The 13,943-nt window shown below is 43.6% G+C and overlaps 1 protein-coding gene across 2 annotated transcripts in view; it reads right to left on the bottom strand.

The window, feature by feature from the left end:
• The window catches only part of snx17 (sorting nexin 17), a 36,300-nt gene that overhangs the window by 19,518 nt on the left and 2,839 nt on the right, over window positions 1-13,943 (bottom strand). For both annotated transcript variants that reach the window (XM_031581381.2, XM_012824778.3), the window contains exons 2-5: window positions 9,561-9,635; window positions 7,466-7,583; window positions 5,390-5,454; window positions 1,331-1,441 (exon numbers count right to left, since the gene is read on the bottom strand). In XM_031581381.2, the coding sequence (XP_031437241.1) occupies window positions 1,331-1,441; window positions 5,390-5,454; window positions 7,466-7,583; window positions 9,561-9,635 (369 nt within the window). The remainder of the gene's footprint in view (window positions 1-1,330; window positions 1,442-5,389; window positions 5,455-7,465; window positions 7,584-9,560; window positions 9,636-13,943) is intronic.

Genomic DNA, 13,943 nt, shown 5'->3' with positions numbered 1-13,943 from the left:
TGGCCCAAATTGGTCCATCCAACAGGCAAAGGGTATTCTGATAAATGGACTTTTGTGCCTGAAGGCAATTTATCCCACCTGCCTTGGAAGCTTTTCTGAGGCCTGAGAATTATATTGCATTTTCTCCTTCTTTTTCTGGTTAATGGACAAAGAGGTCTTATGACCAAGTCACTCGAATGAGACGGAAAGGGCTTTGAGTTTACAGTACACAGGGACACTTAACTGCTTTATAGCCCTCTGGTTGTAGTTAAGGGGCAGCTAGAGCCACAGTGATTACTGTGGAGGACTTTAAGGACATCTACTCTCACTTTAGAGGTTGTTTGAGTATGTGGTCGAGTGTGCACCTAAGCATTGCTTTTTCAGACACAGATACACACACACAGTTAACACAAAAGGCATATGCAGATTAGCATGTCAGGCAGAAAGTGCGTCAAAGTCTACAGTTCTACAGTTGAGAGCCCAATACACCTCAGCTTGAGCTTCAGGAAATGAGCCGTCAAGGGACCCTTTGGGTCAGTTCAAAATCAAGACAATGAGAGAGAGAGAGATTGAAATGTCAAATGTATTTGCTGATAACCCATCCCATTTGTTAGCATAAGACACTGTTAGTCTGATCCATAAATCCACTGATAACTGCACACCACATTCTCCAGTTCAACTCTCACTTACAGCTCTAGGGCCATGGGGAGGCGACTGACAGAACACAATCTAAGCAGGACGGGTTTTGCATGTTTCATAGACAGGAGGACAGATGGATAACTACCTGTTGGTGCACCAGAATGGACTCCAGAAAAAGAAGTAATCCTACAAGCCAACAAACATTTTGCAGACTATTACACCTCATTCCTGGAAGCCATGTGTGCAAGCTGGCATCTCGCAGAGGGATTTTTTCCCCCCTCAGGTATCATTTTAGTAGACAGAGAGGAGAAGGACACAGACAGCAGACTGCAGACGCAGGCTTTGGTAGCAGTCAAGAGGAAATGAAAGAGAATACAGAAGGGGATATGAACAGGTGACGTTCAAAAGAGAAAAAGAGAGAGACAGCCTACGGGTTTAGGAGGGAAAAGATAGTGAGATACAGACTAACAGACAGGCAGACAGACAGACAGACAGACAGAGAGAGAGAGAGAGACGGGTACAGCCATTACCACAAACACAGATCCTGCAGCAGCAGCAGCTGGACCAACACAACAACAGCATAAGCACCTATACACCAAGCATCGCAGCTCTACAAGAGGACACACAGCTGAACATCCACATCACACACACAACCGTTATTTTTTACAGAAGGGGTGGTGGCAGTCAGTCACAATATGCCGTTGAGCTGTACCTCCAGGACGTCCTCGGTCTGGTCCGATGTGAGGATGTTGACCCGCACCTTCTGACCCTTGGACAGGTGCACCTCCAGCTGCACCTCCTCTGTGGGGATTTGCTGTGTTTCCTGAGAGACAGGTGAGACAGACAGACAGTCAGACAGACAGTCAGAGATGGACAGGCAGACAGACAGGCACAGAGACAGAGACAAAGAGGTGGAATGGGGAGTTTGAGTGGTTCACAGCCAGATCCCTGGGGTCAGATAAAGTTGGCTGTCGGTTTTGCTTTTTTTTGCCTTTCAATCAAGTCGAAGCTTATACAGTAGGGAGTAATGGCACTTACAACAGCTTGGCGAGAGGGAGAGCGCATATATATATATATATATATATATATATAATAAATATATATAATAAATATATATGCTCCTTAAGTCTTTCCCTGATTGTGCTGCAGATTCATCTTCCTCTGGATCCGCTGCCGTGCCTGTAAATCTCTGTAGTGATGATGAAATGACAAGGCAAGCCTGATCTGATCACCCAGGGTGCACTGCTCTGCTGTTGCAGCAGAGAAACCACCAAAGAGAGGAGGGGGGCTCAGACTAGCACAATGAGACAGCTACTCAGCGTGTGTGTGTGTGTGTGAAAGAGAGAGAGCGAGAGAGAGCGAGAGAGAGAGTGTACGTGTATGAACGCTGTCTGGGTGGGTGTGTGTGTGTGTGTGTGTGTGTGTGTGTGTGTGTGTGAGAGAGAGAGAGGGGAATTTAGAGTGTAGGTATAGCAGCACCATCATCTTGAAGCACCTGAAGAGCCACAAACACACAGCTACAAACATACGCAGGACGGGTACAGCCATTACCACAAACACAGATCCTGCAGCAGCAGCAGCTGGACCAACACAACAACAGCATAAGCACCTATACACCAAGCTTCGCAGCTCTACAAGAGGACACGCAGCTGAACATCCACATCACACACACAACCATCATTTTTTTCTCCAGCCTAGTAGTTAGTAACACACACAGGGACTCTGCCTGGTAAAGCATGAATGGGTCTCTCTTCCTGCAGGTGTTGTGTATTCCCACCAGACTGTATTTAACGAGATGCTATGGAGCGCGACACTTTGTAAGAGGTCTAATGACAATTAAGCGGACTATGAACTATCCTAGCTATCTCTAGCTAAGGGAGCCATCTTAGCAGTTTGTAGTTGCTAACATGTCTAATATGAACTCATTTCAATATGAGGTGGATATGAACTCATGTTACTATGAAGCTGCACAGGCACCCAGAGGGTTTATTACCTATTGTTACTTTTTAACTAGCTTTCTCTAGCTTAGGGAACCATCTTAACAGTTGGCAGCTTCTAGCATGTGATAAAATCTAATGTGTAAATATGAACTAGTTGATATGAAGCTGCATAGGCACCCTGAGGGTTTCTACCTTTTCCTATTATAGTTTATAAGTTAAATTGGGGAGACTATAACATCAGCTAGATAGCTAGCAATCATTTAATGCAAATGGAACTCTCGTTTAAGGTTATTTAAAAGTTTCCTTAGCTGGCGACCAGGAAACACGTTTGCTGCAAAATCACCTCACCAATCAAAGTGATCACAACCACTTAGGGATGAGGTTAAATGGCTTCACATAAACATTAAACAATCTTGAGCAGAATAATGGGACATCAATAGAGCAAGGGCTTATCTGATATCAATGTGACGTTAGTGAATGTTTGCTCTTCTCAAACACATTAATTCAATGGTTGAGTCCCACTGCAAGTGTGTCAGAAGATTATCATTCATGGTATTAGGGTGCCACTGGATCAATCAACGATTCGACTTAAATGTTTAGCGTCCATTCCCCAACAAACCATAACACTAAATAAACACTCAAGAAATGTTTTTCACTGTGAGTGGGAATGGGGTATTTGTGTGTGTGCATGAGTGTGTGTGTGTGTGTGTGTGTGTGTGTGCGCATGCGTGTGCATAGTGTGTGTAGGTGTACAATTTTTGTTTGAAATTCCCATCCCTATTTTCATCCAACTTCTAAATGGCTAGTAGCGCTTGTACCACAACTACATGGCATGAGGTAACGTTGAATAAACTGCGGTCAATGCACGGGTTTGGTTTATAAAATTACATACGATACTGTAGTGTGATTTATATACGGTGCGGTTCATAATGGGAACTACACTCACAGGACAAGCACCCAGTCAAAGACATGTGCTCAACATTCAAGTAGCTCTACTGATAAAAGCTTAGTATCGGGATTACAAAGGTTTCCATTTCAGTTCCCAGGGAGCTTCCTGTATTGGAGGTGGCTTTGGACAAAAGGCTCTGCTGAATAAATACCAATCTGTGTCTCAGTGGCTGTGCTACAAAGACTGCCAATCAAGATTTCCTTTGCACTGATAATATTGAAGAATTCTACAATATCCTAGAATACGCTGTACATACCTAACCAAATGCACATATGCTGTACATCCAACCCTACATTTGCACTCTATCTCCAACTCTGTCCACTCCTCTTTATTTAAGGCATTTCAAATATTTACATAATATAATAATATTTGTACTTTGTAACTCTTCACTGTCCACCACTGTACATATTTTAAGATATAGCATCACTTATCTGTAGGGATGCACCGCGATACCATTTTTCAAGTATGAGTACCTACATTTGTGTACTTGCCAATACCAAGTACCGATACGAGTGTTTAATGACATGCCTATGCTGGAGTTCTATTTATCCTACCCAAATGTTTCCAGTAGGTAAGTCTAGGGGCAGCAGAAAATGACAGAACACCTCCTGACCGCAGCCTTGAGTTTAACGTAATGTTGCCATGAAGTGGTATCAGTGAATGTTTATGAGTATATGAGCACAGTACTGGCACGATACCAGATACTATCGGTGCATCCTATTTATCTTTATACTACAATATGCTGTTTTGGTTAGATGTTCACTGCATTTCATCATCTTCTAATGTACAATGACAATAAAGTTGAATCTAATCTAATCTAATATGGCCAGATTGTGGACAATGGTGTGAGGGTTTGCCACAGTGGCGAGTGGTGGTGTTGTTGTTTAAGGGCGAAAGGTCCAGTCAATGATTTGCTCAATAGCAATTTTAATTTAGGAAGATTTTTGTATTATTGTGACAGCTATCAATATAGTATAGGAAAACACCCCAGAGATCACACCAGGCTAATATTCCAAGGAACTACCCGTCAATCAGAAATACTGCAAAACACATGGACTCAAGGGGAGGGCATTTCAATGTAACAGTTAGTCGACAGGATATAATCTCTTGTTTTCGGTGTGCTGAGTTAAAAAACATGCGTCACAAATCACCAACTTTAACCGCTTTAAGCGATTATAAATTGCATCAGTGACCTTAAGAACACAGGGCAAAGTAATCTTTGACTTTGAACTTGGAGCAAGGCACAGACCAAGCCTACTGTTTGGACAAGCATGTCAAAATATTTGCATACAAGAACAACTGGTCAATCTGACTCCTGAGATTGCATGATCTAGGTCATTCCAGCATGCATAAAGCCATCGTAACTTTTCATTGAAGAGCTGAACTATCAGTTATATTATATAGCTATATAGTGTAAATTCCATCTTTGAAGCTATTAGACATACATCTGTGTAGCAACAACACCCAAAATGGCAAAATCTTTGTACAATCAATTAAAACAGTTCTGGCATGACTTGCATGATGGAGTTAAATGCAATTAGGAGGAATTATCAAACACATTCAGCTTGAATTGAAAGTGCTTGCAGTGGCACTAGCTGGAATTAATAGCGCCTTAAAACCTTACCACCCCCTAAGGACCTTTGGAATGGCCAGATTTATCACAGTTTTACCTAAATAAGCAGAGTTGCGTTGTTGTATCACATAGTCGATGTGGCCAACGCCCAATTCAGGCGGATTATTGATTTGGGATCACTTATGAATTGCAGTCAATAGCCGGGCTGACTGACACAGATTACAAAGAAGAAAAAGGTCACAGAGAATGAGAACGAAATCGGGCTTTAATTCTTTGAGATGTGAAGGCAGCTTAAAAAGGGACTCCTACCTGCTGGGCTTTCCTCAGGAAGCTGTTAAACATCTCACTGGATCCCAGCGTAGGGTCTTGTCTAACTGTTAGGGTGAGGAAAGGCAGAGGTTAGGCAACTGTGAAATGTACAAAGTCAAACTGTCAAAGAAGGACACAACAACTGTAGTCAGCAAAAGCGTACAATTCCAAATGTGTTCAAAATGGTGGTGGTTTGCTCTGGTTTAATGAGGTCGACTCCACAGCAGGAAGAACAAGGGAGTGTATCTCGGGAAGCATCTCGATCTCTTTTCTAGTCTGCTCTTTAGATCAGTACCAAAAAGCTTAATTTAAAAAACAAAAAAATGAATAAAGTTTAAATGTTGGCAGTATGACAGCAATAAAGTGCCTGCCCATGTAAGATACCACAATTTCATGAGAAGATAGTAGAGTGATCTATTGAATGATTGACAGGAAAAAAACATTTTAAATGTCTTCAAGTTCATTTTAACAGCAAGAAACTAACTGGTCAGCCACCATCCTTTAAAACGTCTGTTAATTATTACTAAAACGGGTACACAAAAACAACATGGGATATCAAACACAAGCTAGTTTCAAGGACTGGCAAAGCAATGGCCAACATTCGCCATCTGAGGACTCATCTGCAATGGAAATAATATATATATTTATATATTTTTTTCAAATGCACTTAGCGATTAGAACAAAATAGTCTTTTTTTGTAACCCTTGCTTGTTTTTGTTTTGCGGTGTTTTTAACCCTTAAAGTGCATCCACTCCAAAAGTTGCCTGCTGAAGGTTAACAGGAGGCGGCAGCGGAAAGAGGGCCTCGTGGAACATGGCCGCTGTTTATTTTCACACTCGTTATGGGCGTGCCATGCCACGGTGCGCTCACAGACGGTGACCCCAACGGCCCACACCGCCACACCGCAGATGTGCAGAAAATGAACTTATTCACTTAGAGCCGCCTGTGTGTGTGTGTGTGTGTGTGTGTGTGTGTGTGTGTGTGTGTGTGTGTGTGGTGGGTGTGCTGGTAAGGCTGTCTGTCTGTGTGCGTGCGTGCTGACAGGGCGCTGTGTGTGTGTGTGTGTGTGTGTGTGTGTATGGTGGTTTGTTTTCCGTAACTGTGTAAAAACTATGATGTAACTGTGTGAGGCTGGGCCAGCTGAGAACAGCCTGTGTTACTCTCAGACTATGAGCAAATACGCTCAACAAGGCTTAGCTTGTTTGGTGCAAAGGGCCAAAACTCCAGTGGATTAGAACAAACGCCTCGAATTGCTGCCTGCCCCACTTTATTTCTTCTTGCTTTGTGTGTGAATGTGTGTGTGTGTGTGTGTGCGTGCAAATATAAGTGAGCATGGGTGTGTGTGTGTGTGTGTAACAGTGTGTGAGTGCATACCTATGTGCGTGTGTAGATGTAGGAATGCATGAGTGTATGTGTATGTCTGAATGAGTGCATGTGTGTGTATGTGTGTGTGTGTCTGAATGAGTGCATGTGTGTGTGTGTCTGAATGAGTCTGTATGACCTCTTGCCTGTTACTTCTGAATAGCCTGGCACCAGATTCCACTTGGCCATTTTTTAACTGCAGAGCCAAAGCAAGCAAGACTGTACTGAGTGGAGCAGCCTGGCCAGGGAGGGTCCATAAAACCAGGTGTTTCAGCAACAATTACACAACCCCCCCCCCCCCCCCCCGCAAACCCTAAATCAGCCGCTCAGGCAGTGCTAGTGTTTCACAGGTGTTTCAAAGGCGGAGTGCAGTGTTCACCACTGAAACCCATGAGCCTGCTGGAAATCACTGAGGCTGAAGTCAGACCTCCAGGGCCCCTGACGTGGCACGCCAGGCTATCCCAGCATGCCTTGACTGCTGAGCCACAGAGGGATTTTAGTCAGTGTTCACCTGGAGGAAGCCACAAGTCTCTGGGGAAAAAAAGTGTGGGGTGGGGAGGGCAGGAGAGCCTGCTAGGATCAAAGGAGCTCCATTAAAATGCTGTGACGGTGGAGGAGCCCACCTTTGAGGATAACCTTTGACCTCTACTCTGCAGGAGGAGACTGGGAGAGAAAGAGGGCAGGATAAAAGCCTTTAGTCGCTTTGGTGCTTACCAGCCTGCATATACTTCTCCAGCTGTTCCCTCCTCTGTTCCACCTCCGCAGGCGTCAGGGTGAAGATTTTCTTGGGAGGGAAGGCCGGCACCACATTGTTCCCATACTCCTTCTTAATCTGGCGGGGAGAGAAAGGGGATATCGTGTACACCCACATACAGCATTTGTACTGGACACTGAGATATGACCATATCTGTATAGATAATGTTAAAATGACCTACATGTAATAGGATATTCATTTATTTATGCATAATGGCCACTGCTATTTGCTTAGAGATAGTGGAAATCAGCATCCCTCAAACAGCAATAACAGAACTATTCTCATCACATACAGATGACTATAAAACCAAAACAAACCCAATCAAAATTCATACAGCCAAAAGATGGCACCCTGGATAGTTTGTGCTTGTGTCTTCAACTTCATTCAGAGCAAAGTCTATTTCACCAACATAGTCAGTCTGAGATGACATATAATCCAACACCCCTGACAGTTGTGCTCACAAACTCTGCTTACCTTACATGTTCCTAGGCACTGTAGTTTACCAATGCAAATTACAAACCAATAGACACACACCCCAATAAAAACTGTCTACGACAAACAAGACAAAAAAAATGAGATGATTTAGGCCTAACAGAACAGGCAGAAACACTTACAGGCACAGGAATATGAATTCAGCCAGCCAACCTGGCAACCATAACTCAACCTTTACCAGAAGCTAATTTATGCAGCCTCAGGGGGGACACTGGGGGATTTGTACTGCAACATTTGTTGAACATGACCAGGACCCATATTTATGAGGGCCCTTATTAGCATTTCCAATTTACCCATGCAAAGTGGGTTGCAGGATAGTGGTGCAGGAGACCAAAGCTTTAAGCCCGTGTGTGTGTGTGGTTGGGGGAGGTTTGATCTGACTGGGGCTGAGTGGGTCCTGTTACCTAGCAACAGAGACTGGTGGAGTGGGATGAGCAGCCTTGAAGATGGAATCTCTGAAGTTCAGGCCACTTATCATTTATTCAGTGTACGACCACAAGGCCGGGAGATTCAACATCTTCCTGAAGCCAGTTGTATTCACACTCAGAAGTGACTGACTGAGTTGCAACCAACAATTACGCTTTTCAAAGGTTTTTAATCAACTTCTAGGAATTAAAGGCTTGAGGAACTCAAGGAATGAAAGACTACAACTACAAGTCCACTACTGACCATATCAATCAAGACTACCTACGTCATTATTTGGTGAAAACAGGTGTTCCCAAAAAATATAATCTACCAACCAGAAAAATATTTGTATTAGAATACAACGTGCCAGACAGATGGGGAAAAAAACCACAGACACAATAAAAACAGAAACCTATATTTGCGTCAGGATTTTGAATCATCCAAATGTTTTTTTTGTTTTTGTGCTTCACAAACTCATTAAGGTTGGAATGCATTCATCACCTGTAATTACAAAAACAGACTCCTCATCTGAGCCAATGAAATCCCTCCACCTACCAGTACTGGATTCCACACACCAGGGGAAACCCCTGCACACGCCACAGACCGACCACCTCTAACCGCCTACACTGCCTTGCCACCAACCTCATAGTTTAAAAGGTTGCCCTTGCAGGCCTAAAGTATTAACAGGTTGATGGCAGCTCATAACACAGAGACCCATTCTTCCTCCGTAGTGTCTACAGTCTAGTTATGAGGATCTAGCTTGAGAATATCATTAGTTCACAATGGGTCTAATCTCCCATAGCCACAAATCCACATCAAATATGGTCTAGAAATTGAAGCCATTGTGCATTTTGATGCTTATCTCCAAGTTTAATACGTCACACCACTATCAAGAAGGCTATATAACTGTCTTCTCATGGTGTGATGAGGGAAGTGTGGCTTTATAATGATTCCCAATACCCAAACCACATTCTTCAATGCTTCAATGCCAAGCACTCACTCCTTCTAAGTTCCCAAGGGGTTCCAAAGCTAGTGTCTGACTTCTAAAAGGACCACCCATACAAATGTCATGGCAATGAAAAGAGATATTGTGGGTTGTTGTGTACAAGTATTGCAGCATTGAACAGCAACAGAACTGAAGTGACTTCAGTGCTTTACCTGCTCATGGAGGCCCAGGAGCTGGCTGTAACGAACTCTGCAGTGAAGGACGCCATTGACATGGATGTTGTATGCCTGTAGGGCAGGAAATAAAAAGAGGGTGGTTAAGAGAGAAAAATCACAGAAACAGGAAGAGATAGAGTGATATATACGCACAAAGGGCAAGAGAGAGAAAGAGAGCAAGACAGAGACAGAGACAGAGGCTGTGTCTCATATCGAGTACTTTACAAAGTACACTGCAATACAGGCGTAGTGCGCCATACGCACTTACATCTTTAGTGCGTTCCGTCGCTGATTAGTGTTGTCTCAAATGGCTGACGGCCGTGTTTTGTATGTAAATGTAAAACATTTTGCCGTTTTCTCGCTTCGATTTTTCAAAAGTTACAGAGAAATAGACACTGTACTATCCGATAACACAGTTATTGTAACCAGCAATAATGGTTGAAGTGATTTGCGAGGCGTCAATCAGCCAACTTTCCAAACTGAAAAGCTGCTGAAAGGGCTCCTCCTCATTCGCTACGTAGCCAAGATGGCGCCCGTTTAGGGCAAGAAGTGCAGTGGCAATCCGGGTACTTTCAGTGCCCTGAATTCTGCTGGTTTTGTGAGTGTGAACGCCCTACGCCCTGAAAGTCAGTGTTTGAAGTGTGCAAGTACGCAATATGAGACACAGCCAGAGAGAGAGAAAGAGAGAGAGATATCTCCCAAATCTCAAACACTGTACATGAGTGGCCATGCCAATAAAGCTACTTGTATTTGTATTAGAGAGAGAGATAAATGAGAATGTCAGAGATATGTATAATTGCTACCATTCATCAACGTCATTCCTGACTAATACAAGTGAGAGTGAGTGTGCACAAGAGAAGTGGCCACAGTTAGCAAGCCAAGCCCAGCCTGGCACAGTCTCTCTGACGCACATCAAAGAGGACTTGGAGGGCAGACCGCACATCAAACACTCCAATCTCTTCCTTGGGCTCTTTCTGAGAGTCAGAACCAAGCAACGCAAGACCAAACAAGACGAGTAGAGAGAATGTCACAATCTCCAACATGTCTCAGAAGGTAGAGGAATACAACTACTGGAAGAGGGAGGATGGTTTCTCTTGGGAAAGAAAAGAAGAAGAGTCCATGAATGCAGAACACAAAAATAGGACTGATATAAAAGGACAAATTTCCAAGAGTTCTTAGTGTATAACCAATTTACTCTATAGCCTATATGTTCCAGGTATACATGTGACAAACAATACTGGAGAGTCGTCCACTCAGCGCCCACTCAGCTAATTTGGGCCTGCTGACGTGTTGGTATGCTGGGGAAGGAAGTTAAACTGAGACGACCCCAAAGGACCAGTAGTTTTGCCCAAAACAATCTGAAGATATCAGGCGGTTTCCTTCCAGGTGTCATCTGAGGATAAACAACTTTCAGTCCTAACTGGAATCACTGCCAATCGGACTATATGCAACCAAAACATCTTCACCAAGTGGTGAAGGTCTGAAAGTTTACGCTGAGATAATCCGTTTTTCACAAATCTCAAATTAACTGTAATTTGTGTGGGGTTTTGTTATTCTTACCCTTACGGTCAGCACCTAGGCCAACAGTTTCATAAACATCAGAACAAAGGAAGAGGGGACCAAACCTTACTCAAATCTCAATCATACTGCACATGAAGAGGTTTTTGGACACAGAAGCCATACAGCAAGCAAAAAAAGACCTCACCGGGGACCTCAAGCATTATTGCACCACTGATGGGGTGGACACTTCCAACCCTGGTCTGTTCAAAGAAGGGGAACTCAAAATCTCTGTCTTTCCGCCAAGGAACTGCTACGGTCACAGAATGTGTGATAGAGCACATGTTGACCAATATATAATGGGATATGATGAAGGGCTTCAGGGCTTGGCTCCAACAGTCGACAAGATCGTATTCGTTCATCCCCATTGTTTACACTGATAGTCAACAGTTTAGACAGTTTTGCCAACTACACTGGCAAAAATTAGGAAGAGAAACCAGAATGTTTTTTCCTCGGCCATGCAGATGAGAACAGTGTTCTCAAAAGATATCTTCTCGCTGTTCTAAACACCCTGGTGCACTAGCCCTTATTTTAAGGGGATGCTGGAAATGCAGCAGGCTTGAATTTACTGACACCAAGGGTATGTCTGTGGCCAAAACAGAGCCTTCCTGATGATTCAGGCTCTCTGACACTCCCAAGCAGGCTGAGTCATAGACGAACTGACAGTCCTGGCAAACAGGCTGAGAATAGAGCAGACAGGAGAAGTGCCCTTGCAATCAGTAAAGGGCAGCATTGTGGAAGTCATTAACCCAGGATGGCAAGAAAACTGCTGCTTAAGTGAAACCCTCGACAATGCACCAGAACGGGACACAAAACATTCACAGCGTGCCCAAAATGCCATTAGAGTTGAAAGGGCGAAAGGGCAGAGAATTAATCTTTCGCCAAGTGCATGCTGGGAGGTGAAAATGTGCAAAACAAGCTGCTTCCAGAAGCATTTCTCCACACCTGCGTAGTCCTGCTAAAACCAGTGAGGGACTGCTTTGTTTTTATGTAACAGAGCAGCTTGTCTAATTCTAAACACAGACATCATCAACAGCTGCCACAAAGGGCATCCATTTACAAAGGAACACAAAGAGGTTTGTTTTTTTAAACCCTTGGAAGAAAGATAATAATGGATTTTTTTTCTGTTAATTTAGTTTTATAAGCTTATAGCCTAGGTTTTTGTTTCAGTATAGAGATACAAACAGCGATACAGAGACATGACCATTGTTTGAGGCCCCCTCACCACCAGCAAAAGGTACTGCACACTTTAAATGTGTTTTTTGACCTGAACTAAATTATATCTGTACTGTGACCAAACACGTCAATGCTGGTGTTAATATTGACAAAGATAACATTTTTGTAAAAGTTGGCATTTTATGGATTGAAAATGGCTCAACATGCCATTGACGGTTTAAAATCATCCGAGGCTAACGGTGCAAACCCATGACAGCGGCGCGATACGCTTCCATCGCTTTGAGTGGGCCTGTTGTAGGGTGTGGAAATATCATTTTCAAACCGTCAGAGACGACACCAAACAATCTGATTGGCCGCTGCCGGGAAAAATCGCTCCTCATTTGCATAGGATTTAACTTTTTCTAACTTTTATCGGTCGCGTCGCCCAAAACGGTGGTCTACGTCACAATGGATTGGCTCCCGTTGAAATGCATGGGATTAGAACAGGGGTTTTCAACCAGGGGTCCGTGGCCCCCTGGTGGTCCGCGACGGCATTGCAGGGGGTCCGCGACATGAGCCGATGTTGATCAGTTCACTATTGACTTTTTTTATTTTTATAAATATACCTGGGCCCGTCGACATATTTATGTCTGAATAGCCAAGTCGCGTTGCCCAAAATACTGATGTAGACCCATATTCAGCGAAGAAATTACACTGACAAGTATTATAGGCAGAATATGTGTGCAGGGGGAGGGGGCGTGGCGGCGGTTACAAACATGAAAAAGAAGGGTACGGGACTGTAAAATGTTTTGGGAATCACTGGCACATCAGTGGGCCGCGGATTACTTTCTGGTCAAAATGGTGGTCCCTGGGACAAAACCAGTTGAAAACCCCTGGATTAGAATATCGCGTCGCTCGTAACGGTGTCATGGGTTTGCACCGTAATGCTGACCGAGGCGACCGGTTGGTATCTCTACGCCCCCCTCACTATCAGCCCCTTGCCCACCCATTTTTCAAAATTATGTTAGGCTCAGAGCAGTGGGGTGAAGTTACACTTTAATATTACCCTGTGTCTTGTGCACAACTGACTTATAGTGTGTGAGCTGATATAGTGAGTGAACTGAATAGTCTTAATAGTCTACATCATTTTGTTTCAGTCAAAACCACAACTACCTTGTAATACCTGGTCTCAACATGACTGAAGACACCTGAAAAGTGATATTTACATTAATGCTATTCATTCAGCAAATGTTTTTATCCAAAGACACTTACAGTACAGGTACTTTCTGACCAACAAATGTGCTCCCTGAGAAATCAACACATTAGCCTTCCTCTGGTGTTGTTAGCCCTTCGCTCTACCAGTTGAGCTACAGTATCACTTCATCACAAAAGTCCATCCGAGGGTTTTGCTACATTCTACAGCATGTTAGCCTAAAACCATGCTAGCGCCTGACCATGCACTTCACTTCCTTACAGTTTCCAAGCTTATTATGGTGTGAACAAAACAAAGTAAACTTCATCTGGGCCCTCTTTTGACTCCGTTTACTGTCCCATGCCCACAAAAAGAATGGGCAGCAGAACTATTCTTCCTGGCCAACAGGAAACAGTGAACCATCATGAAACAAGAGATTCTATCAACACAGGAAGCGTGACACTAAAACGTGCAGT

The sequence above is a fragment of the Clupea harengus genome, chromosome 15 (genome assembly GCF_900700415.2).
Source record: "Clupea harengus chromosome 15, Ch_v2.0.2, whole genome shotgun sequence".
In the NCBI taxonomy this organism is placed as follows: Eukaryota; Metazoa; Chordata; class Actinopteri; order Clupeiformes; family Clupeidae; genus Clupea; species Clupea harengus.
The sequence above is the reverse complement of the archived record's forward strand: the minus strand, read 5'-3'. Positions and strand labels throughout refer to the sequence as shown.